The sequence below is a fragment of the Rhineura floridana genome, chromosome 5, assembly GCF_030035675.1.
Source record: "Rhineura floridana isolate rRhiFlo1 chromosome 5, rRhiFlo1.hap2, whole genome shotgun sequence".
NCBI classification, from domain to species: Eukaryota; Metazoa; Chordata; class Lepidosauria; order Squamata; family Rhineuridae; genus Rhineura; species Rhineura floridana.
This window is the reverse complement of record NC_084484.1, coordinates 2,716,515-2,744,032: the sequence shown is the minus strand read 5'-3', so window position 1 is coordinate 2,744,032 and position 27,518 is coordinate 2,716,515. Positions and strand designations below refer to the sequence as shown.

Here is a 27,518-nt window from a genome sequence, read left to right as displayed (position 1 = left end):
TTCCCAAAACCAAAGAGTTAATTATCCCACCCCATTGTGAAACTTGAGTTAAAATAGCTTATTTGGTTCTTGTGTGTCTCCAAATTCTAGTCAGAATGGAATTGCCATTAAAATGTGCATATTTATTAATGATCCTTAAAATTCTATATACTTGATTTTTTGTCTAAAATTAACTGCCGTATACCTAAACCAAATAACCTTAACTCTTCTGCCTTCATTCCAACTATATAGTACCAAAAAGCTTCTTCGTGATGAGTAATGCAGTTTTATTTTCCTGACTGCAGTTTTAGAAATTTTAAAATAATAAACAGTTAAAATTTGCCACTAGTTCCAAAGCGTCTCTCTGTGTGGGTGTTTATTATTCTTCCCCAGAGAATTTTGTGCTCTTTGCTTATTGTTCTGCTATAGGACCTTTATGGCATAAATTTGTGCATGTTTTCTCTGAAGTAAGTATTCAGTGGATCTTACTTTTAGGTAGGTGTGCATAGGATTGGGGATAAACTGAACTCTAACATTTTTGTACCAATAAATGTTCATATTTAATATGTGGATGTTAACTGCATAAAGCCTTTTAAAATTCTTCCTTGGTTTTTCTTTCAACCAGTTGATTGATGAACCAGTTACATTTAAATGGATATGCATATTGAGATGTTGCAATTAAGGTTTATTTTGGAGGATACAGAAGAAAGGGAGAACTCTTAACTGTGAGATCTTGCAGTATGTTGAGTGAAGACATGTTAGGATGAAAGGCCATATCTAATTATCACTTAACTGGAGAGTATTCCCAATTACTTTTCATACAAACTTGAAGAAAAGACTGCTTTTAAATTTATTTTTCATCAAATTTGGTAAAGGTAAGAGGAGAACAACAAGCGTGTCTGGGCAATATGGCAGGCCCTTGAAGAGTCCATAATCTTTAATTATTCTCAGCTTCACTGATTAATCTGAGGACACTTTTTAAGGTGTGCTGAAGGCTTTCATTGATTGATGACACCAATTAATCAATTAAAGCCTGCAGCCCTAATTTAACAGTGGCATTTAGCGCTTTCTAACCCTATGAATCTTTACTTTCACATTCATCAGCCCTTTTCAGTTGTTAGTCAAGATTTTGGCTGGCTTGTCGGCTGTGCTGTAGATCATAGAATAGTGGAGTTGGAAGGGGCCTATAAGGCCTGCTCAATGCAGGAATCCAGATCAAAGCATTCCCGACAGATCTAGCCCCCTAACCCAGTTGAAGAAACGGCCATTTTCCAGGGGTTTGCTAACTAAAATAAGACTTATACTCACTTATGTATGTTTTTGGGAGCCCCATTATACAAAACACCACTGTCTCTGTGGTGAGATTGCATGCAAAGCTGCTCTTAGCTAATGCCTGTTGACAGCTTTCAGACTACTCTATAATGAAGTGGTTTGTGCAGTGAAGTGGCATGTGATAGTTACTGTTTTTAAAATAGTGAAAATGTTTTTAAAACGCATGTGCACATTATCAGGCTGCAGTAGTTGAAAGTGATCCAAAAACAGTAAATTGGATGGTGCTCTAGACAGTTTAAGCAATTTTACCCTCATAGGACCATAGGAGACTGCCTTATACTGGGTTAGACCATCTAAGCTCGGTGTTGTCTACATTAATTGGAAGCAGCTCTACAGGGTTTCAGATGGGACAGTACCAGCCCCGCATTTCTTTATGTATTTATTACATTTATACCCTGCCTTTCTTTTCATGATAGAAACCCAAGGCGGCTTCCATGTGGTTCCTAGGCGGTCTCCTGTCTAGGCACTGACCAGACCTGACCCTACTAGCGTCAGCAGGGAGCTGGCCTTATGTGCCTTCATACCATTGAGCCTGGGGCCTTCAGCATTTATCACAGATGCTGCATGGCCGACCTCAAGCTTGTTACAGCAGGCTACTGAGGGTACTATTAACTCCTCTTGGGTAGATCCCACAAGCACTTTGGCGGTAGAGAAATAAGCCTTTTTCAGCAGCACAACCACTACATGGTGGTGGTGTTATTATTAGTATTAGTATTATGTAGCTTCACTTGCAAGAACAAGTACAATGCAATGGTAGGCTCATGAGATGTGCTCATACCTGTGTTTTATGTACTCTAGCTGACCTCCTTGCTTCATCGTTTGCAGCTCCCTAGAGTAGCAGGGGTCCACAAAATTCAGAGAGGGCCACTTAAAAGCTCAGCTATGACTCCACCAAACAACATGGTCATTTGGTTTGCAACTCATGGAGAAACACTATATTACCCAGTGCCTGATTTTTTAAAGGTCTAATCCTATGTGTGAATATTTGGAAGTATGTCCTATTTTGTGCACTTGCTTACAAATAAGTGTGAATATGATAGCAGCCTTGGACTTCAAATAAGTGGTTTTGTTTAGTGTCCTTGTTTGTGTGCAGAGATAAGAAAACAGAAATATGTCTTAAGCTGCTGGAGTTCTACAAGACAAAAGGTGTATAGGCTGTGTGTCCAAAGATTTGGGATTAATCTCCTGGGTTGCTTAAAGGTTCTATTTAATTGAGAATCAATGTTTTAATTGTTATAGTAATGTTACTATGTATGCCTGCTCAGAAAATATCTGAATTTCAAAATGGGTAACTTGATTTAAATCAGTGTTACTCTCTTTTTTGTAATTTTTAAATCAATGTACTGTACTTCCTCTCTAGATGGCTGATCTGTTCATTCATTATCTTTATTTTTTCCTATTAATTGGTTTTATTGTTTTTCAATACACCCTCCATCAAGAAACATCATACTGAGTTTTCATTTACATATTACAAGAATTCTTGAGGACCACCTACTCTTTTCTTCATCCAGTGGTAAGGGAGTTGGAAATATGTTGCACAAATTAACTCCTTTAGTAAAGTTGCTGCTACCAGGCATTAATTATTTCACAATTAGGGATCAAATGTGCTCAGGCACAGCGTTGCATACAAATATGTACATTTACATGATGAGTACAAAATACAAAAGAGATTTGTCATTAAAGTACAGACTTTTCCCCCCGGAAATAAATGAATTCTCTTTATTATGGTCTTATGACCCATTCAGATTGAAACACATTACAAACAAAAAAAGACCAGGAGACCCTGCAGTTCATCCAGTTTGATTAAAGAAACCAAGCTCAATACACATAGGGATTAAAAAAATTAGCCACCTGCTCAGTAATATATAGTACCTTGTATGGTAAACAGTGCATAACCAGGACCTCATCTGGGTGCCCCAGGAGAAGAAGGTGATGATTCAAATCAGAATAAAAGTACTCCAAGATTATATGAACCAGGATTCTCAGAAATCTGCCCTGGAGTAGAACATTAAATCTTAAAAAATAAATGCTTTGAGGGCTTCTTTTATTTTCTTTGAAGGGAAATCAAATAAGATGGAAACTGCCTTAATTGGGTAGGACTCTATGAGCCATGGGGGAACAAGTTCTATTAGTCTTTAAATCAGTACTTTCAATCAGGGGTGGATCTCCATATGTTACTGGATGGCAGCCCCCACCCAGCATGGCCAATAGTCGGGGATTATCTGACTGTTATATCTGGAGGGGACACAATTAGCCACCTCTGCTTTAAATGTGGCTTGTTGTCGAAGCATTAGAAAAGAGTAACGAGACGCCAGTTTGACAAGGTTTATTTGCAACTTAAACATTTTTTCTTTGAATGAAATTTAACCAACTTTCCCCAATAATGTGATTAAAATTTGGTGGAGCTGTGGGGGGAAGGAGATTGCTTTGATGACGTAGAGCCACCAGTTGGCAGTCCCTGCATCATCTAATCCCTCACTGTCACACACACATGCACGTGAGCCCATAGATACAATACGATGCTCCCTTGATGATGCAGTGGATTTGCCAAGTAAGAGTTTAGTCTTATTTTAATGGACAAAATGTATGTTTTGAGTTACAGTTATTTTGTTGCTTTGCACAGAGTTATCTGTGCTAAGGTAAAACGTTGCATATATCATTTTTAATATAACAAAAGTACATTTTAACTACAAATTAAGGCAACAAATGAGAGAATAGATATTAGGAGAGAGAGTCAGTTTGAGTTCCATGTGTAATATGAAATGTAAATTTGTAAAAGAATTTAGGTGATTAGGCAACTGAAGTGTGAAGACATAACCCATTAAGAGGTGTCATGCCAAATTAACATTACCAGGCTTTTTAATGACCTCTCATTTGTATAATCCTTATTTACACTTACACCTGATCTCTTAGGATAGCAGCCATTTTGCATTATCACAATCTGAATGCTTCCTGTTTTGTATGCCCTGCAGTCATACAAGACTACACTCTATTCTTCTGTCTAGAATGGCTACGTAAATTAGTATGAAGAGTGATTTAACTTGTGAAAGTGTGATTTTAATGAACATGCGTTATGAATGTAATAGTGAGATGTTCTGAAGCATGCAACCATTATGTAAAAACAAACAAATGGACCTCTGTGTAATGCAGCATTTAATGCATAATAATAGAAGCAAGACTGAGAGGTCAGATTGCTTGGGGAAACCTCTAGGTTTCCAGATTTTTTTTTAAAAAAAACTTAATGGGGCAACCACCCCTCCCCCCCCAAAAAGCTGAATGAAGACTGAGCATGCTCAGCAAACACAGAATATTAAATGTCAGTTAGAAAAGGAAAACAAAAAATCAGGGTGGGAGGAAGAATGGAATGCCCTACTTGGAGGGAGGAGCTGCCTGAAAACCTGAAAATGAATTTTCCTATTACAGGGGAGTATACACTGCAACATTTTGTTGCAGATCCCACATGTTAAAACATTACATAACATTGATTTATAGATATACAAAGAAATACATATGATTAAGGGCAATGTATAAAGAATAGTCACTGCAATGAAATGAAAACAAATAGGCTGAAAATTGCAATCCACGTGTGTCTCTGTGTGTGGGAAAACATTTAGGTGCACTGAAGCTGAATCCAGACAAGACTGTGGCTCTGTTAGTGAGTGGCTCCCTAGACTGGATGGAGGGGTTGTGGCCTGCTATTTAAGGAGTTAGACTCCCTCTGAAGGAGCGGAAAGATAGTTTGGGAGTACTTCTGGATCCACTACTGTCACTTGAGGCTCAAGTGGCCTTGGTGGCAAGGGGTGCCTTCTATCAGTTTCAGCTGATGGCCAGCTACGATCCCATCTGGACAGGGATAGCCTGACTTTTGTTGTCTATGCTCTGCTAACCTAAGTTAGATTACTGCAATGTGTTATACGTGGGGCTATCTTTGAAAACAGTTCAGAAACTGCAGCTGGTGGAAGATGGTTTGAGGACATAACACAAATTCTGTCACAACAACTGGCTACCAATTAGTTTCCGGGCTCAATTCAAAGTGCTGGTTCTGACCTATAAAGCCTTATACAGCTCAGGATACCTCAAGGACACGTTCTCCCTATATGTACTAACCCGGACCTTGCAGTCAGCATCGGAGATCATTCTTTGTGTGCCCACTCTGAAGGAGGTGTGGAAAGTGGCAACAAGAGAATGGGCCTTCTCAGCAGCGGCCCCCATTTGTGAACCATCCTCCCCAGGGAGGTACATTTATCCATCTTTAGGCACCATGCAAAAACATTTCTCCCAGGCATTTGGTTCTTAACCTTGGAAGGCTTTTGGAGGGCTTCTGTTGTGTAGCCTTGTGTAAGAAGGGTTGCTCCACCACCTTTTATACTTTAAAAAAAAACACTTATACACACACACACACACGTATATGCATATATGCATACATACAATGCCTTGCAAAAGTAAACAGACCCCTGACCAAAGCTCTCACATTACTGAATTACAAATGGTACATTGTAATTTCGTTCTGTATATTTTATTTTGAAACACCGAAACTCAAAATCAATTATTGTAAAATGACATTGGTTTTATGTTGGGAAATGTTTTTAAGAAACATAAAAAACTGAAACATGTTGCTTGCATAAGTATTCAACCCACACACATTAAGATTTGGTAGAGCAACCTTTCGCTGCAGTAACAGCAATATATCTTTTGGGGTAGATATATACCAGCTTTGCACGCAGTGTCAGAGGGAGTTTGGCCCATCCTTCTTGGCAGATTCACTCCAGGTTGTTCAGGTTGGTTGGATGTGGCTTGTGGACTGCAATTTTCAAAGAGCGCCACTGATTTTTTCTTGGTCTCTGACCACAAAACCTTTTCCCATATCGCAGCTGGGGCACTCTCATGCTTTCTGGCAAACTCCAGATGGTGGACTTTCAGAGGGTACTTTTTGAGTAATGGCTTCTTTCTTGCCACCCTCCCATACAGGCCAGTGTTAAGCAGAGCTCTTGATATGGTTGACTGGTGCACCATGACTCCACTCCCAGCCACTGAACTCTGTGTCTCCTTCAAAATGATTGTTGGCCTCTCTGTGGCTTCTCTCACAAGTCTCCTTGTTTGAGCGCTGAGTTTTTGTTGGGCTTAAGCAAGCTTGCATGCTGCCCCTTTTGATAGGGAGATGTTCCCTCTAACCAGTGTTGGGGATATCTCTATATGTTTGTTCACCATGATGTGGGGTTATTTACCTTCTTCCTCCTCCTTTGCCTGGGAACATTGATCCCTTTTTGCATTAGCCTCTAGCAGAGGGAGCAGGCAGACATTCCTTCCAGGAACATCCTCACCAATGACTGAAAATGGACTGAGACTACAGATTATTTCTGTCTAAGCTAGAGCCTATGCTTTCTTAAACATATGAAGGTCATGAGTAAATATTCTTTTATTCTTTTTACCTAAGAAGATTGTCTCTGGGAGTTATTTGATTAACTAGTATGTCTAACAGAAGGTGTGGGACTGGTTATTCTCAAATCTGCTGTTCCATTTATACTTTGCTAAGAAATAGGACTACATATTGTTCTTATTTCATTTAACCAAACAGTTTTGAGGGATGGCTTTTTTTTGGCAGTGCCTGGGTGGTGTGATGCAGCTTCCACTTCCTGATTATTGATCCAACTGTGCTCACTGGGATATGAAAACACTTGGATATCAGTTTGGTCCCTTTTCTTAATTTATACATTTGTATTACATTATCTCTCTCTTCTGTAGAATGCTCTTTGGTCTTCATTTTCCTTCAGATCCACAGCCTGACCAATGATCCTTCAACAGTGGGGCTTTTATCCTGACAATGTGACAGCAACTTTAATGGTTCGCAGGTGGAGGCCAACGGTAAGGTAATTGTGTCCTCGGTAGGGCAATTTCTTTCATCTGTGTGAACTAGGAGCTTCCACAGCACAGGGATTGAATACTTATGCAAGCAACATGTTTCAGCTTTTTATGTTTCTTACAAACATTTCCCAACATAAAACCAATGTCACCTTACAATAATTGATTTTGAGTTTCAGTGTTTCAAAATAAAATATTATACAGATATACAGATTGAAATTACAATGTACCATTTTTAATTCAGTAATATGAGAGCATTGGTCAGGGGTCTGATTACTTTTGCAAGGCACTGTGTGTGTGTGTGTGTGTGTGTGTGTGTGTGTGTGTGTGTAAAACAAGGCACTGTGTATATATCTTTTACCTTTACTTTTAATTTTTATTTACTGTAGGTTGCATTGAGTGCACCTTTTTATGTAGAAAAGTGACTAACAAAATGTAATAAATAAATACTTGAAAGATAATGACCACTTGGTAGGATCTAAATTCAAATTACTTGTCCAAAGGGCACTATCTTTTTTTTAAAGTTGCAAACAGCTGTTTATATTGACTAGGAGTCCCATGTCTCCACTCTCATGCAGCACCTTTTCAACATTTTTATCAAGCTATCCAGTCAAGATATCTTTCCTGGTCAGTCATTGCCAGTTCCGACCCCATATGTGTATATATGTGAAGCTAAGATGGTTTGCTCCAATATTCATCACTTTACACTTGCTTACATTTTTGAGCTCTTCACAATCTTTGTTTTAATCACCATGAACAGTTTAGTATCATCAGGAAACTTGGCCACCTCACCACAAACACCTAAGTCCAGATAAATTATATGAACAAGTTAAAATGCACTGGGCCCAATACTGATCCTTGGAATAACCTCACTTCTTACATCCCTCGATTGTTAAAACTGTCCATTTATTTCTGCTTCCAGCTTCCAGCTCTTTAATTGGTTGCTGATCCATAAGGGAACCTTTCTCCCATATCAGCCGTAGTGTAGTGGCAAATTCAGAAGTGCAGAGTCCCTTCATAATGCTTTCTTTCCTCTGCCATCATCTCCACACTCCTTAGTTCTTCCTGCGTGTGCCTTCTCCCACAATAGCAGATGTTTCTAAGAGCTAATCAGCATGAAAGTGAAGTGTGTTTACTACTGAGAAGAGTCTTCTCAGTAGCTGGCTCACCTTTTTTCACTCTGATTGGCTCCAATCAGCAGGAAAGGACGAGGAAGCTTGTTAGAAGATTCTTCTCAGTGGCTAGCACTCATCAGCTTCAGCCACCTTTCATGTTGGTTGACTTGTAGGATGCTGGAGATATAGGGATCTGACTGGGACCCTGCTCCCCAAAAAGCAAGGGGTCTAAGACACCCCCCCAAGACCCCAGACAACTACACCCCTCGTTCTCAGATTATCCACAGATTAGAAAAATCCTAATGGGGAGCTGCCACTTGAATGAGGAGGATGTTGTGTGGACACACACATGCACACACACACACATGAGAGAGACAGAGACAGAGAGAGAGAGAGAGAGAGAGAGAGAGAAGCAAGCAGCTTCAAATCCACATTAAACTGTAGTGTAGATGAGCCTGCTGAAATTTGTGTTCGTTTTAGTTCTTACTTGGACAAGATTTCCAGTTTTTGAAGGAAGCTCTCTTGCCTCTTAGAGCTTCTTTGACTCTTCTTGTTGACCTCTTCATTCTGGTGACCTATTTCTTGATCTGTGATATAAACTCTAGCTGAGCTTCTAATACTGTGATTTTAAACCAATCCCAAGCATTTTGGAGATTTAACCCTCTTGACTTTCCCTTTCACCTTCCTTTTTATCAATATCCTGCTGGGAGGAAGGGCGGGATATAAATACATTAACAAATAAATAAAAACAACCCTAATTTTTGGGAAGTTTCCTCTTTTGAGGTCAAATGTGATTCTATTGGATTTTTCTTAGGAATTGTCATTTACATGTACAATAACACTATGATACATGTATGATAACACTATGGTCACTGTTTCTAAGCAGTTCAACTACATGTTGCACCAGGTCCTGGATGCCATTTAAGATTAAATCCAAGGTCATTGCCCTTCTGGCCGGTTCCATGATCAGCCGTTCTAGAGCACAGTCATTTAGGGTACAGTACTTAGAAATTTTATCCCCTTGTCATGACTGGAACACATATGTTCCAATCTACGGAGGCTAATGGATTACTATAACATTTTCTCTTTTGGATGCCTTCTTAATTTCATTCTCCATCGCAAGATCTCCCTGACCATTTTGGTCAGGGGGATGAGAGCATGTCTACAGTACTAAATTAGTCTTGGGGCCTAGTATCTTTGGAGGAGTTTGCCCGTTCTGGGATTTCTAGCTTGCTGGACTCTTATGCCCTCTGACATATGGAACTATACCACCTGCAGTACTCCCTTCCCTGTCCTTCCTATAGAGTTTGTATCCAGAGATACCCATGTTCCACTGGCTCTCTCCATTCCAATAGTATTCTGTTATACCCACTATATCTGTGTTCTTCTTTAAAACCAAGCACTCCACTTTGTTATCTTGGCTCCAAGGCTTCTGTCATTAGCATATAAACATATATATATGGTATATGTCTCCAAATGTCTCAGGCATGTGTATTTCCCCCTACGGCGCTTTGGCCTCTTTGAATGACTATTATTCTTTCATTATCTGCATCCACTCTGTCCTTATTTGGACTTTACAGAAATATTTCACCTTTTTCCCTTAGAAACGATTCATCCCAAATGATATGCTTCTCTACTCCTGTCAGCGTTCCCCTAGTAATCAGTTGAAATGCTGCTATGGCACCGTAATTATTTTAAGCACCAGCAGTCTAGTTCCACTCTGATTCAAGTGCAGCCTGTCTCTTTAGAACAGGCCCAGTTTCAATATGTTCCCCTGTACCTAACAAATTCAAACTCTCCTCCCAACACCTCATGTACTACTTGACTTTTTGTTTGCTTCTTATTCCTAGGTTAATGTGTTATTTGACTTTCTTTCATCCTTTCATTCGGAGTGCTTCTGTTGAGGGTGCCAACTGGCCAGCCATGCCTTTTTGGGGATACTCCACTCTGTTGCATTCCTGCCCTCAGCATTTTGTCACCACAGCACATGTTCTGTCATCATTATACTGTTTTTTTGGGGGGGGCAGGGGAGGTGGCAGGTTCCCCCCTTAGATTACCTTGGGGCTTCCCTGAGCGTGGTGGTACCTCTTTCTCAGTAGCCCTGTTTTGGCTATATAGCCATCATAACTCGGCACCCAAATTCTTTCGGATAAAAGGTAGAAAGATGCACAGGTTCCAAAACAACTTGGAACTAGTTCCATGGGAAGTGTGAAAATCAATTTGTGATAAGGAATGCGTGTACGTACTCATATGCATGTTGTTCAAAGAAAAAAAGTTTTAAAAAATTCCATTGGACACACACTACCGCTTTGTCATGCATAAAGTAGTCATTTACATAAATACCAGCCTATATGAATAGACATTTATGTATTTTGGATGAGCAAGTGCCGTGTGCAGAACAAAATGGAGGAAGGGGAGAAGACCATGTTCTTCAAATGTTTCTGTTCATGTTATTTATATTCTAGTTCTGCCCCCCCCTTTTCAGTTAAATATGTATTGCTACCTACTTTTGATTCTCTTAAGTCCAAATGGCTGATGAAACCTGTTCTTTTATTCTCTCTGAATTGAGGCACTTTTATCTTCCCTTAATCCCACCATTTCTGTCAGGACACAATCTCTTTCTCAAATTTACATTTTAATTACAAGGCCAGCTGAACTAGCTAAAATCAATAATGTCAGCATTCAGCAGCCTAACTTTCAGCTGAAATCCCAGCCTCTCTATTTCCTACTATTGATTTATCTCTTTAACACTGTCTACTTTATTGCTTCAGGCAAATAGGTGCCATTTGGTCAATTTAAACAACAACAAACACCACCAGGAGATTTGGGTTTTTTAAAAAATATTCCTAAAAGCAAGCATTGGAATAAATTTGAGCCAAGGTATTGTAGCAGTGATAATATGAAGGATAGCTGAAAATATATAAAATACTTAGTTTTAGCTTTAAACCTTATTCAGTTTCTGGTACAAACATGACTTCTGCCCAAGAATTGTAATTTCGTTTAGTATTTCTGCTTGTACTCGGTGTAATCAAACTTAGTTTTATACCTAATTATTAGAATAAATTTGGTTTAATGTACTAGAAACATATCTAAAAAGGAAACAGTATGGTTACCAGTTGATAACTTGTTTTCATTTGTAATTACTTCAGATTATCAGTAGTAAACTAGTTCTAGTTACAATTGCCATGTTTTTTAATCTTTCTTACATTCTATATTTGCTACTCTTGGTTTTGCACTCAGAATTGCACAAAGGCAATTATCCAGTTTAGATTTTTTCTCTCTGACTTTATAGTTACTACACTGATTTTTTTTTCACCTGATCAAGCCTCTATCCCTCCACAAGCTAAGAAGTCTCTGGTCTTCAGCATATGTGGGGCATCCATGAAAGAGAAAATAGTTGTACTTAAGTATAACTTACTGTACCTCAAATGGCTCTCTGTAGACTATCTACCTTCTCCTTCATAGAGGCATCTCTTATTGAAATTAATCTCTGTGATGTTTGGACGGAACTGAGCAGGTGAGGTTCTGACCTTGCCCTTCAGCTGAGGTCCTGGATATTAAAACCGTTGATCGAGAGGAGGGGAAGGAGGCGGCTTAGGCTCCAAGCTATACAAGATTCAAAGGCCTGACCTACTCATCTGCAGATCCCTTATGTGGGAATGCAGAGCCTCCTGAAAAACGAAAGGATTTGTTTTGTTTTGTTGTCAGTACTAGGGGCTCTGCCCCAGCTTACTTCGCTCGCCAACCCCGCTTACCAGCTCTTCCCCCATGTGCCAGCAGCATGCCTCCCTCCTTCTCCCCCCACAGGTCACTAGCACTCTCCTCCCTCCCCACGTGGGTCACCAGTGCTGCCCTCCCTCCCCCCTGCACACAGGTCACTCGTTGCCATGCTTTACTCACTGCAGCCACTGAGCACCTTTCGCTCGCTGCCACACTTTGCTCACTGCCTCTGGGTGCCTCTCGCTTGCTGTGCCTTGCTCACTGCCACTGCCAGGGGCCTCTTGCTCACTGCCACGCCTGGGTGACTGCTGCTGCCGCCAGGCACCTCTCGTACGCGGCTGCAACTTGTGTGCTGCCACTGTTAGGCACCTCTTGCTTGTTGCCACACACAACTCGCTGCTGAGCACCTTGTCTCTCACTCGCTGCCACGCCTTGGTTGCTGCCGCCATCGCCAGGTGCCTTTCCCTTGCTGCCGTGTCTTCCTCGCTGCCACCAAAGTGGCAAAGAAAAGCCCATTGTTGTGTATACAGTTTTCTTTCCTACCAAAACAACATAAGGGGCAACCATGTTGTGGATAGGGGAAAAAAATCACAAAATGCCTAACCTAGTAAGAATAGCAGATATAATGGGGTGGCCATATAACTGGCAAAAAAGTTCAGGACTCTTCTCCTTTGGCTTCCTTAGTATAGGAACCACAATAACAGTGACACCTACAGGTCTTGGAATCCTGATTGTTTCTTCACTGTAAAGCAAGGGGCATCTGTAATGGAGAAGCACTGAAGAGGCAGAGATGCATACGGTCCTCCTTCCATCGGTCCCCTGTGCTGCTGCTTCCCCCTTTCCTGCTGAGTTTTCTAAATGTATGTTTCCCACATCAGACGGCGGACTCTGGGAACAGAAAGGGATAGAAGCCTGCTGCTTCTCTGCTGTAAATCGCCTCCCCCACCCAAGCACTTTGCATGCGGGGGAAAAGGCAACAATTTCCCCAAACCTGAAATGTGCTATGCAAACTGACCAGCTATTAACTTTGCTTTGCTTTTTGCAGGATTGGAACCTGTATCATCTTCAAAAACCTTAGCAATAGGGAAAGCATCTGCAGTGACCTCCCAGACCCAAACTAAAAGACATGAAGAAGAACTTGATCCAACTTGTGCAGCTGCAACATGGAAAATTATCCAAGAGAAACGGCCTAGATTACAATTTCCTGATGCGAGGTGATAATAAGATATATATTGTGTTAGAAATCTTATTCTTGTGCATTTTAGGTCTACAGCAAAAGGTAAGATGTAATAATTGCAGACCTTTAATCAAGATTAATGAAGGTAATTAAGTAAATATTTTCATTTAATATTTGCGGTGTTTGAAGGGAGGAAAGCAGGCCTGCAGTTTTTGGGGAGAAAATGCAGCTTTATGTTTATAAATAAGCACTTGTGTGTGTTTTGATTAAAATAAGTAATTTTCTCCAGACTTTTTGTAGGACATGGGAAGTACAAACTTTACCTCTTGGGTTATATTTTTTTGAAATTGCAAATCCCAAATGAAATTTGGTGAAAATTTAATTAAAAGTGTTGTAATAATTGAATTCTGAGTTTTTTTATTTCCTGAACAAACTATTAGTCTAAGTTTTGTTTTCCTCTCTTATCTGAAGATTATTTAAATTCAGATATATTTTTCTTTGAGTAAGAAGCAGCTGTTCATATGCTGTATGGTGACAGCATAATAGAGTAAGGTTTATTTGTAAATGTAACTTTCACAGCAGACAGTCATCAATTTAAAAAAAATTAAGTGACATATGCATAGTTTAGAATATATATATATGCATATGCCAGTGCGCTGTCTCTTATTCAAGCACAATGATGCTACAAATGCATAGATGTATAAATATCAAGATTACTTTTGAATCGCTTTAAAAATAATAGCTAACTAGCTAAAGAAAAAAACCTGTAAAAACAGATTTTCAAAGATTACTGTGTCAGGAAGTAAAAGGTGTTATCGGCCCAATACATTCCAGTACTGTGATACCACATCAGGAGACCCAAGTCTGCTTTTGCAGTAATTCTGCTTCTCTTTTTTTAATTGCTGATACGTTAAATACACCATAAACTTCAGCAATTGGCTGTTTTCCTGTGAAAGCAGATGTCAACCCCATAGAATAGCACTGCTACTATATTCTGAATGATTTGTTTGTTTTAAACCTGAAGATACTTGAGAAATCACAGTGCAGGATTCATTTTTGCCGTTGTAGGAACTCTACCCTTGTCTTTCCAATTACTGTCCAGTTTTATTCTTGAAAGTTACTTTTACCAGTAGCAGTTAGGAGTGAAGAGCTTATCAATTGTACTCAACGATTTATGCTTCAGTCCACAGTCACCAAATAATAATTTCTAGCAACTAAGCAAGAATTGGAAGGAAACAAATTAACAATTTAGAAAAGAATACATGTTTAGCTTTAAATGCATAATTACTGTCGTTTCAAATTTTCACATTGCCAGATCAGTTAATTCAGGTTTAAATGAGATTCCTAGAGCTTTATGGTCCTATCTATGAATCCTTTTTTTCTTTCTCCTTAACTATGTCAAAAAGGTAACCATGACAGAAGATGCCAATATAGTGCTGTATGTTGTCTTTGGCAGGTAACTGTCTTTAGGTTGTAGGATGTTACCACAATGGCAACGTAACATCATATAAATGGCTTCAGAAAAAAGTCCTTACATACCCACAAGAAACTCGATTATAGGATAAGAGATTATTTATTTTGTGGGCATGTAAGAATTTCCCACTCTTTTACAAACCAAATTTGATGAGATTGCTACAATTGCCAGAAAATTTCCTTTGTAAACTCCTCTTGTAATCTTGCACTGTTCTTACTGGAGAGGCATATAAATGATGTTAACAACATAAACCTAATTAATGCAGTAATTTTTTTCTTTCACATTTCTGGTTTAATATTAATTGCAGGATTATTTATTATTATTATTATTAATTGCATTTCTAAACCGCCCTATAGCAACAAGCTCTCAGGGCGGTGTACACAAGATAAAACCACAATTAAAATACGAAGAAGTGTGGATTATAAAACATATTTAAGAACAGAATTAGAATACAAAATTAAAATAAAAATTACAATTACAATTAAGTTTAAAATTAAAATTAAATTTAAGCTTAAAATGCCTGGGCAAAGAGGTAGGTTTTTACCTGGCGCCGAAAAGATAACAAAGAAGGCGCCAGGCGTATCTCATCTGGGAGGGCATTCCATAATTCGGGGGCCACCACCGAAAAGGCCCTAGATCTAGTTGCTGTTCTCCGGGCCTCCCTATGAGTTGGGACCCGGAGAAGGGCCTTAGACGTTGAGCGCAGTGAACGGGTAGGTACATAGCGAGAGAGGCGTTCCATCAGATATTGCGGTCCGATGCCGTTAAGGGCTTTATAGGTAAGAACCAACACTTTGAATCTGGCCCGGAAACATATTGGTAGCCAGTGCAGTTGGGCCAGAACAGGTGTTATATGGTCGAATTTCTTCGTCCCAGTAAGAACTCTGGCCGCAGCATTCTGCACTAGCTGAAGTTTCCGAATCGTCTTCATGTACTTTGTAGTGCTTTGTAGTCCAAGGCAAGCCAGCAGCCCATGCTCTCTGAACTATTCCAGTTAATAGCTAGTCTAGGGGATAGTTAGCAATTCCTTCTACTAGACTGTCATCATGCTATAGTGATGCCCTCAGCCTGCAGAGGGTCTCTCACCTCCACCTCCTTTTCTCCACCCTCCCATTGAGCAGTCTGTTCTGTTGGTAAGCAGCAGGGAAGGGCAAGCAAGGCAGCTGCAGTCAGGGATGGGGACTTTTTTGCCAGCCCTTCGCTGCATGTTGCCCTGGAGGGGGACGAGACAAGGTGGGCAGAGCTGGTGACAGCCACCGCTGAAAGGTCCAGGCCAAACCTTATTCCTCTCAAGTCAAGCTCACCCTGGTGGTGGAGGAGGAGCAGACAGATGAAGCTGTGGAGAAAACACTGTTGACACAGAGGAGGAGGCTCCATTTGTCTACTTTAGGGGGATTCAGGGAAGGCCAGGGAAGAAGGGTGCACATGTGTTGTGTGTGTGTGTGTGTGTGTGTGTGTGTGTGTGTGTGAGAGAGAGAGAGAGAGAGAGAGAGAGAGAGAGAGAGAGAGAGAGAATGTTAAGCCTCTAGTGACGGGGTGGGGGAGTACAGCTGGAGAGGAGGAGGGATTGAAGAGAGGGGCAGGTAAAAGTGGCAGGGGATAAAGGGGGCATTTGCAGTGCTGGGGAGAAGCAAGCAGGTGCCCTTGGAGGAATGAGAGGGAATATGGGAGGAAGAGGCGAAATGTGTGGTGGGTACAAAGGGGGTTGCAGAATGGAAGTGGCTTCAGAACTGGGGTTTGGAGAGGTGAAAATGAAGCTAAGTAGTTTCATGGGATGGGAAGCTCTATGGGATTGATATGGATGGCGTGTTGGGGATGGTGAACAGAGTGAGCGTGGGCTGTTACTAATAAATGTATAAAGACAAAGGCAACATTTAATCTGCATCATGGTTCTTGATTGTATTTATATTGTTTTTGCTTTTCCACCTCTCATTGTCAAGGACCTAGGAAAATCATGTTATGTACTTCTTCTGGGGCATCTTTAATTCGTTGTATTTGTCTTTAGCAGCATTTTAACGTAGTAAAAGTTACAGTAGGTCTAGCATGAGATGGATACAAATTGTTCTTGAAAGTTTATTGTAATTCTTGATAATGGTGTTGCCATATACCACTGTCTCATAATTATCTTTTATCTACACATGTAGAAATTCTCAACCAGCAACTTCGGGGGAACAGAACAATAAACGTGAAGAAGAGAAAGCCAAGGCTCCTTTCGTACCTTTTGGGTTAGATCTTTTCTACTGGGGCCAAGATCAACCAACTTCTGGGAAAATTCTTAAGTAAATATATTCCAAGTTTTATTTTAAAATATTTAAAATTATTTCCTATTTTGATGCAATCAATTCCAAAGAAGCTTCTGGTGGGTGGTGTTGGTGTGCATAGACATAAGTGGACGATTTGTAGCTCCATCCTTTGATGCAAAGAAATCTGTATGAAGCATGGAGGTGGCATCTCACATCGTTCCTCTTAGAAAAAGGGTTTGTCTTCCTCAAAGCAATTCAGTTACTGTGTTCAAATGCTACAACGTTATTTTAACTGATGTTTATGACCCATGAGGAGTCAGAGGGCTAGATGAAAATGGAAGTGGACTGCCTTCAAGTCGATTCCGACTTATGGTGACCCTACGAATAGGGGTTTCATGGTAAGTGGTATTCTGAGGGGTTTACCATTGCCTTTCTCTAGAGGGCTAGATATAAATATTTAAATAAAATAATGTAATATTTTGATCCTTAGGGTAGGATTCAAAAGCATATAGGAGAAGGGCAGAAAAAATTAGGCTAAAATTTCCAATATTTCCATATGTAGCAAAATTAAAGAGTACTTGTATAAAATGGTGGTAGACCACACCAGCTAGGCTCTGAAAGGAAACTAATATGGTGCTCTTCAGATGTTGTTGACCTACAGCTCCCATCTGGATGGCATTACATTGGTTACTCCTGTTTATACTGGAGCTAGAGGGAGCCCCCAGCTGACGAAGCGTCAAGGCGAGTTAAGCAGCAAAGCGAGAAGAGGGTAAGTAGCATCCATTTATTTCATTATTTAATTGAATTAAAACAGCTCAGAGTAATAAGTCCTAAGGGCAGCCTAGGGTCACCCTGAGCTAGGAGCCAAATCCTGAAAGAACCTATATCTTAGGAGACAGATCCTAGGAGAAGGAAGCCTATAGAAAGCTAGTTGTCAGCACCACCCTAGCAGGAAAGCTGCAGGGGACACTGTAAGCAAGGCTAAATTCCAGTCGGAGAGAAGGGGAAAAAGGAAACTCCACCAATACACACAGGAGAGAGTCAGCTCAGTCTTTGCTAAAAAGGGCACCTTTAGCCTTCCTTAAACACAACCACAAGCTCTGTTTCCCAGGTTAAGGAAAGGTCAGGCTGTTCTAGGTGGGAGAACAAAAAAGACTCGCCTGGAAGTCGCAGCCTCTTGCTTAGATTAAAAGCAGCCTCATCTTGAGTACTGCGTCCAGTTCTAGACACCGCACTTTAAGAAGGATGCAGACAAACTGGAAGAGGTTCAGAGGAGGGCAGTGAGGATGATCAGGGGACTGGAAACAAAGCCCTATGAGGAGAGAGTGAAAGAACTGGGCATGTTTATCTTGAGAAGAGAAGACTGAGGGGAGATATGAGAGCACTCTTCAAATACTTGAAAGCTTGCCACACAGAAGAGGGCCAGGATCTCTTCTCGACATGGAATAATGGGCTCATATTATAGGAAGCCAGATTTATACTGAACATCAGGAAAAACTTCCTAACTGCTAGAGCAGTGTGACAGTGGAACCAATTACCTAGGGAGGAATTTGGATTCCTGCACTGAGTAGGGGGGTTGGATTCAATAGCCGAATAGGCCCCTTCTAACTCTACTGTTCTATGATTCTATAACATATTTAGAAGTACCTGGGACAAACTTCTGTCCTTCATCTTCATCACCTTATATATGTGTTGATATACAAAGCCCTGAACAACTTGGGTCCAGGATACCTTAAGGACCATCTGAACGCTAATATCCCAGCCTGATCACTGGGATTATTCGAAAGACCGCTGTTAGTTGTCCCCCAATGTTACGGACGCTCAGCTGGCCTCAACCAGATATTGGTCATTTCATGTCACCAGTCCCATGATGTGGAACACTCTTCCAGCTGAGATTTGGCAGGCATCCTTGCTTTTGACTTTCAGTCATCTCTTGAAGAAGCTGTTTAAAAACTTTTTTTTGAGTAGCTAGGCATTTTAATGATTGTTTACGTGGTGTAGTTGTTAAGAGTGTCGGACTATGACCTGGGAGACCAGGGTTCGAATCCCCACACAGCCATGAAGCTCCCTGGGTGACTTGGGCCAATCACTGCCTCTCAGCATCACAGGAGGGCAATGGTAAACCACTTCTGAATACCTCTTACCATGAAAACCCTATTCATAGGGTCACCATAAGTCAAAATCAACTTGAAGGCAGTCTATTTTTCATAAATACATAAATAATACTCTGCATCCCGTTGGCTGCTGTTGGATGAGACTCTTGGTCTGATCTAGAAAGGCTATTCTTATGTTCAACTCAAAAGTACATGTGAACATCATTTTGCTAGATATGATTCCTAGTGAATTAATTGTGTGAGATAGTTTAATGTAGAGAACATGTCTGATAAGAATTTCTACAATGGTTCTGTAAGAACAACCTGAAATATCTGGTCTTTTGTTATTTTTTATTGTATTTTTAATTTTTTGCTGAAATGATTCTATACTTGTGAAGCTGTCTTATAAAACCTTTTTTATTACTTTCTAAATTATACAGTACATATATATGAAATCAATATTTTCAATTATTAATTATTCCATCCAATTATTGGCCTTTTGCTATTAATGCCAGATGCTTCTTTTTGTAGCACAGAGGAGAGGTGGGGTCTTGCTCCATTTCCTGCGATGCTTCAGGGAAGACAAGAAGCGGTACAAAACTTTTTCCTCCCCTTGCCTGGTGTCTGTGGCAGTGATGGGGAAGGGACATGCTGCAAAAGGGACTCAGGCTGCGTCGTACATTCTCTGAAACCCCCACAGAAGTTGAAAGAAGATTCTGCACCTCTGTGTAAGCCAGAAGGCACTGGGTCTTGCTCCATTCCAATTCAGATTTTGTAGAAAGGCAGCAGAATTAAGTTCCCTGCACCATTTTTGCAAAGGCAGCAAAAAAGGAAATAGATCCCTTTGTTCCCCCCATTCTCTGTAGTTCACAGAGTGCTTGGGGAAAGGATGCTTGCTATGACATGCTGGAAAACCGATTTGTGGAGCCCTTGCTTTCATCTTCTACACTGTGGGGTGTGGTATTCAACTAAATAGTTGCCCAAGTGCAAGGATTACTGCTAGTGCAGTAGGACTTTCCCCCTTCTCCCCCCACATACACCCTATGCCGTCCCCAAGTCTGCAGACGGTTGGAGGGAAACCGAGAACAGTTTTTGAGGGGTATGGGGGGAGGAGAGGAGGAGAATGTTCCATTGCACAAGGAGAAGTCCTTGTTCTGCCAGAACTACCACCTTAGAGCTACATTGAATATAACCCTATAGCAATATGTTGTTGTATTGCCAAACTATGATTAATATTGTATTGTGTTTTATAAGAGGATAAATTCTAGTACACATTTGGGACAGGGAGTATTCTCTGTGTTTGCAGTGATAGTAGTGTCCTTTATTTCCAGTTCTTCTGTACAGTTATGAGTTTTAGAGTATTTTAAAGATTGAAAACTGTGGTTAGCAGTACTTGGTGTTTTGTGTGTCAGGTTGTGGACTCTGTGCTACCTAGAAGAATAGATGCTGAAACGCTAGCCTCCACAAACACCATATGGTACACTAGTGAAATTAGAGGGAGAGTTAATGTTTGCCCACTAGTATGTGTGAGGAAGGCAGTGTTTTCCTGTTGTGAAAACATTTGCACCAAAAATAAACCGATAGACTACAAAGCAGACTATATTACCAGTAAGCTGCAAAAAAAAAAAAGCCACATTGTGGGGTTCTTAAATCAACACTTCAGGGGCTTTAGTACCATTGACGTCAGAGGAATCAAACCATTGTGCTGCTTAGGACATCTAATTGCTAGGATTTATTTGTTTTGCTTTTCCTTCATGAAAATTTTCTGGAATTTAGAGGAAAGTGTCTACATGGGTAACTGTCATTAGTTGCATGGCTTATGCTACTAATAAACCATTTTAGAAAAGTAATGTGACGGGAGCTAATTGTGTTCACTGAAATACATAGGTGTAGCCTGAGAACATAAATATTTGATAACTTTCACTGGAAAAAAATCCACAGTCCACCAGGGGGCATAAGAAGTTAAGAGCACTGTTATGCAACATTGGTGCAGACATAAAAAAAGCAATTATGTGCTTCCCTTTGCTGTGCTCTCCCTTTAAGAAGGAAGCTTCAGTATACATACCATTACTAATCAGTTTTAGCAAAGATCTGCTTTCATGGTAACTTTGAAAAATTAACTTCTCATAATAAGTAACTACTTGCTTTAGAACTAGGCTAGTAAAACCTTTTAATAACTTTGGACTGTATATTCATAGTATATAGTGTGAATGGGCGTAATTGTTTTTTTGTGGGGGGGGGGAAATAGAAAATATTTTATAAGTGGCGTGTTTAGATTTTTCCATAACTCAGTTTTTCTACAACTATAGATTTCTATCCTGCACCCCTGTGCCCCAGCCTTTACATCAATGGCTTAAATATTTGGGTGACATTAACAGTTGGTTTCATATTACTTTTCCCACCTGTTTCAGGCGGGCAGTCTTATCTAGATTCAGTTGCATAAGCTTACTAGTGTGGATGGAAATCCTGCTTGAGTGTTGTGTTCTGGTTCTTTCCCCTTCTTGAAAAAAAGAGTAAGAAAGAAACACGAAGGAGCACAAAAATCATCCTATAACACAATGATGTACATTGTGATATATCAAGCCTTATCTGCTCATTTTACTGAGAGGCTGAAATGCAATACATTTGTGCATATTTTCAAATATTAAAAGCCATCTGATGACAATTAGCACTTCTGGCATAACCAGATCCATTTGTAGAAACACTTTATGTATTTATTTATTTAAAATATTTCTATCCCGCCCTTCTACCCTGTAATAGGGCACTCAGGGCAGCTTACAAAAATAAAATCAAACATGTACATAATAAAATTGTAAACAATAAAATCACAAAACATTAAAATAAATTTAAACACATAAAATACAATATATAAAATACAATATATATATATACATATTTACACATATATACATATATATAGGGAGTTGTACTAAAGGGGACTACAAGGGTAAGATTTAACGTAGAAGGCATAAAACCATAAAGTCAGTGTCAGGCTCTACCTTCAGTCCTTCCCTAAGGCTCTCCGGAACAAGATCGTTTTCAGAAGTCTCCAGAAAACAACAGGGAGGGAACAGAGCGGACTTGACCTTACAAGAAGTATACTGGGACTCCTTACAGAGAAGATAATTACTCGCAGTCTTCTTAAGACAGTAGTTGTATTTTGAAGTCAGCTTGCAGCTAAAATAAATAATTTTTATTTTTAAAAATCAAAGTTGTGAAATTCGTCCATCTAGCCAAGCAATGGAGGCTATTCCACTAGGGCTACTGGGGCACACTCCTCCTAATGAGAATGTCAAGCAATTTTTAAATATCCCCCTCCCAATCATCTAAAAGCCACACACTCTTTCTTGTTCCACACACATTTTATACTTCCAGAACTTAGGGAGCCTTGTGGATGCATTTCCGTCAGTCTCATGTTCTCTGGCCAATCAGCTCTCTGCATCACTCAGTCAATCGTAATCCAAAAGAATTGCTAGGTAGGGAAGTCCCTCCCATGTGTCTCTAGGAGGACAGTCAGCGTTTTAGCCTGTTGCTCTGTGTGTATTTGTGTTGCTTAATTTTGTTTAAAAGCAACACCACAGCAGCAGAGAGTAACAGCAGATGCTGAAATGCGAGTGTGCCAGCGTGTGCGTGCGTTTGCCTAAGAAAGCAGGCTTTTACCCTGCATCAGCATCACTGAGACTGGAGACTTAGCAAAATAAGAAAAGCTACTTTATTTAGAGAAATACATAGTAGATAGAAAAGGCAAACCTAGTTCTAACTAACTAGCTAAGTTGGAGGCGTAACGCCCAGGTGCGGGGGTTAGCCTCATGCTTGGAGAGAGAGAAACAAAGGGATGTCTCCTCTCTCACGGACAGCCAGAGAAGAATGGAACGGAAAGGGCAGAAGGAGGAGGGGCAGGTAAGCTTCCCTAAAGGCGTCACAGTCTAGCCACAGAAGGAAGTCAGTCAGAGCATCACAGGTAAAAGGTACACAAGCCTATCCATCTGGAGGACCCCAACTCTATCTCCCTTCTGGAGCATAAACAAAAGAACAAAACAGGAGTTGCTCTTGCCCCACTTCCAACATAGCCATTGTTGAGGAGCTTCCCCCTCCCACCTGTTCTTATTTATTTATTTATTGTTTGATTTATATCCCACCCTTCCAGCAGGAGCCCATCTATATTGACTACATTTATGTGACAGGACTGAGGCCATGATAACCTTACCGCAATCATACAGCTGATTCCCTGAAGTCCAGATCTCGTTTTATCGTGTTGTAGTAACGAGAGAAGCAACAGGGAGGGTGTTTACTACTTTGAGGAGCTGCGTTTGTTTGCTTTTTGTTTTGTGACCTGGCGGGGAGAGAGAAAGAGAGTAAACAAACAAGCAACAGTGATTAAAGTATGAGTCTCTTCTATACTATATGTTTTACTTAATTGTGTTGCATTTATTTTTGTAAATTGGATTTAGAGGAGAAATGGTGGATGGTTTCTGTAGATGTTGTAACAAACTATATATTAACCATTTTCCTGCAGTCCTCATTAAAAGCTGCAGTAGCTGCTGGGTGGGGCAGGGCAGGGCAGGGCAGGTTGATCAAAGCCACATGCAATCCCAGAGTATTACCAGAAAAGGTGTGTGGAACTGCTTCCGGCAAGTCCCTCCTATAGCTTAAGTTCAGAACATCTTGAATACAGAGAAATGGAGAAAAATGCTGCTGCTATTATTTCTTGCTTAGGTTTCTTTGGAGGTTTTCAGTCAATTTCTACAGTGAAAAAATTGGGACCTATGCCTGGCTGGATATTACACTGACTCTATGCCCTTTCCCAAACCTGGAAGATACTCTCCCTAGTCTCAGACATAGGAGGCTAATTATGATTTGTCTGTTGTGGTGTACTCTGCACATAAGCAGAGGTGTTTCACATTTTCAGGACTGAAACATGCATTGCAAATATGTTCTGTGCTCTAATGTGTCCTGGCTCAAAGGAAACAATCATTTTTGTCTGTTGGCTGGAATACTTTGTTATTTTAATTTAGAGAAAAAAGGATTTGGATAATGAAAAGTTTTGGGGGGAGGGGAGGAAAACTGCATGCAACCAGGAGCAAGTGTTCCTTGCGTTTCAAAAATGTTTGAATTTAGGGATTTTTGGCAATGCTATATAAGTGTAATCAATGCATAGTGATGGGATCCGTTGGCCATTGCTGCTTCAAAAGCATTTTGTCAACCTAACAGGCAGTATCGATTTGAATTCATTCTTTGTCTATCTGCTGCTTTTACCAGTCTGATATTTTCTTTCAAAATACCAATGTTTTCTTTGAAAATGTTAATATTTTGAAAGAAAATACTGATATTTTGAGATAAAATGTTGATAAAGGAAAGTGGCTTTGCCTCCTACTCTGCTGTAACTGAGACTGTCAGTTCTGATGTTAGCAAAAAGAGACTGGCTGTTTTCGTTTTGGAAAGGGAAGGAAGAAAGCAGCTTTCAGTGCCCTCCACCCCACCTCCTCCTTGGCAAGCCTTAGTATGGGTGAGACTTGGCTTGCTTGCTTCCACTTGGAGCTTGGATTATTCAATTGGAGGGGGGTGTCAGAGAGAGAAGAACCTATATTGTTGTGAATAAAATCAACAAAAGGACAATATATTTGAGGGAATATTCAAGAGGGAAAAGTCCAGTGTTGTGGGGAAAGCCACTGAAGTTCAGAGCAAACAGAATCACTCTGCAAAGATGGAGAATATATAGACTATTGAAAAATCTGGTGCTAAATCTGAATTCAGTGGAATTTTCACCCATCCATATCAATGTATGAGTTCAAAAACTTATGTCATGTGGTTATGGCTTAATTTCTAAATAAGAGTTATGGAGTCAATCTTGTCTGAAAATCATACTTGGACCTTCTTATGTGGGAGCTGTTCCTCTGTCCTTAGATGTGCCAAGAATAATTGATATTTTTTCAGCAAGGAGACAGTGGCACTCTCCACATGTGTAATGGCACACTTTCCTAAATAAGTGCTATACAAGTTCTATTGTGATGAGAAGAGCAAGGTATTTAATCTCTCCCAAGCAAAAATTGTTCAGATGTTTAAAAGCACCATTAAGAATACCGCATATATCAGGAGGAGGAGGTTGCATTATAATGATTCTATAGAATTTATGTCTGCACTGAGGAACGCCTCCAAAATCACCGATTGTGCCACCTGACGAGATCAGCCTCGCAAGACCTTCTCTCGGTCCCACCGGTGAGAACAGCTAGGCTGGTACGGACCAGAGAGAGGGCATTCTCTGTTGTGGCCCCCACCCTCTGGAACTCCCTCCCTTTTGATCTCAGACATGCTCCCTCCCTGTCCAGCTATCGCCGAGCCTTGAAGACCTGGCTGTTCAGGCAGGCCTACAAGATTGGGACAGGTTAATTTTATGTTATAACTGAATTAACGGATGGTTTCTTTAGCTTAAAATTTGATTATGTTGATGTATATGGATTGTTTTTATTCTTGTTGTTCGTCGCCTAGAGTGTCCCTAACCCGGACAGATAGGCAGCTGAAAAATAAAATTTATTATTATTATTATTATTATTATTATTGTGTTCTCTTTCCCAGATTTTCTTCTCAACATCGCTTCTGGGCACCCAGTGAAATGGAAGAAGAAGTGGAGAACCAAGTAGTGGCAGATAGTTTGAAGAGCAGATGCATAACATTTGCTGGCACGTTTGAACCAGTGAAACACAAATGTCGGGCTCCAATGCCTAATGGAGGACTTTGTGAAAGGCAGGATAGATTTAAGGTGGGTACATAATAACATCTCTAAGAGTGTTCCACTACATCTCATTTTGCCTTTGTTAAAAATGTTAATAGTGTAAGGCAGACTTTCCCAACTTTTGCTGGCTGGGATTGATGGGAGTTGTAGTCCAGCAACTTCTGGGAACACGAAGGTTGAGAAAGGCTGGTGTAATGTACAGAGAGTTTGTGCGGCAATCTGGTAGAGAGGAACTGAGCATTGGATAGGGGTGAAGGCACCTTCCTCGTCCTCCTGGATCTCTCAGCGGCTTTTGACACTGTTGACCACGGTATCCTTTTGTACCGATTGGAGGGGTTAGGCATAGGGGGCACTGTTCTGCAGTAGTTCCGTTCCTTCCTCTCTGATAGGTACCAGAGAGTGGCATTGGGGGATGAGGTTTTGGATCCTCGGCCTCTCACTTCTGGGATGCCGCAGGGCTCCATCCTCTCCCCAATGCTAGTTAACATCTATATAAAGCCGCTGGGGACTATCATCAGGAGATCTGGGCTGCAGTGTCACCAATATGCGGATGATACACAGCTCTATCTCTCATTTAAATCTTCACCGAGGTTGGCTGTAGAAACCATGTCCAAGTGCCTGGAGTCGGTGAGTGGCTGGATGGGAAGGAATAAGCTGAAGCTGAACCCTGACAAAACCGAGGTACTGTTCGTGGGAGACAAGGGAAGGTTATGGGATTTGGACCTGGTGCTCAATGGGGTACAACTGCCCCTAAAAGACCAGGTCTGCAGCCTCGGGGTCATTCTTGACTCCCAACTGTCCATGGAAGCTCAGGTTTTGGCTGTGAGCCGGGCAGCACTGTATCAACGCCATCTGATACGGTGGCTACTCCCCTACCTTCCCAATCATCTGCTCCCATCGGTGGTACATGCCCTGGGTCTCCTCTCACCTTGACTACTGTAATGCGCTCTACGTGGGGTTACCCTTGAAAACGGTCCGGAAGCTGCAACTGGTTCAGAATGCGGTGGCGTGCCTGATCAAAGGCAGCTGCCGGCGAGATCACATAACTCCAGTGCTCAGAGAGTTGCACTGGCTACCAGTTGCTTGCCGTGCCCAATTCAAGGTGTTGATTTTGACCTTTAAATCCCTACACGGTTTTGGCCCAGTCTATCTGAAGGAGCGCCTCCAGCATCATCAGCTATGCCGCCTAACAAGATCGGCCTCAAACGACGTTCTCTCTATCCTAACAGTCAAAACAGCTAGACTGGTGAGGACTAGAGAAAGGGCTTTTTGTATTGTGGACCCCACCCTGTGGAACTCCCTTCAAAATGATCTCCGCCAGGCCCCCTCTACAATGAGTTTCCGCTGGGCTGTGAAGACCCGGCTCTTCAGGCAGGCCTTTGGGGTGGGCTAGATTTTATCATTATCGCTTTTAGATTTTAATGTTATTGTATTGGTGTCTCATTTTGTGTTATTTTGTTCATTTTGTACGTCGCCCAGAGTGGCTGGATGGCCAGCCAGATGGACGACTAAAGAAATCCAATAAATAAATAAATAAATAAATAAACCAATCAATTCCTGTGTGCTCTACTTCGAGACCCACATAGTACACCTGATATATTGCTCAGAATTGAAGTAGGCCTCCCTTCTCTAAAAGTATACATTCTTAAATCCTTGATTCTGTACTGGAGGAAAATCTTGTTAATGACAGACCAACATGTAGCAAAAGAACAGAACAGAAAGACTGGGCACAATACAGCAGTAAGTAACTTGTTCTGTTAGCACAAGGATTTATGCTTGCTTCAGAGAACTTTCCG

At 40.8% G+C, this 27,518-nt stretch overlaps 1 protein-coding gene across 2 annotated transcripts in view; it reads left to right on the top strand.

Annotated features, from left to right (window-relative positions):
- Positions 1–27,518, top strand: part of UVSSA (UV stimulated scaffold protein A) — an 84,953-nt gene that overhangs the window by 32,083 nt on the left and 25,352 nt on the right. The window contains exons 9-12 of one of the 2 annotated variants that reach the window (XM_061629831.1): positions 13,051–13,219; positions 16,801–16,935; positions 19,524–19,720; positions 25,566–25,729. In XM_061629831.1, coding sequence (XP_061485815.1) covers positions 13,051–13,219; positions 16,801–16,935; positions 19,524–19,720; positions 25,566–25,630 — 566 coding nt within the window. In that variant the 3' untranslated portion in view covers positions 25,631–25,729. Of the gene's footprint in view, positions 1–13,050; positions 13,220–16,800; positions 16,936–19,523; positions 19,721–25,565; positions 25,750–27,518 lie in introns of those variants that run through there. The other variant, XM_061629830.1, reaches the window with a different exon arrangement.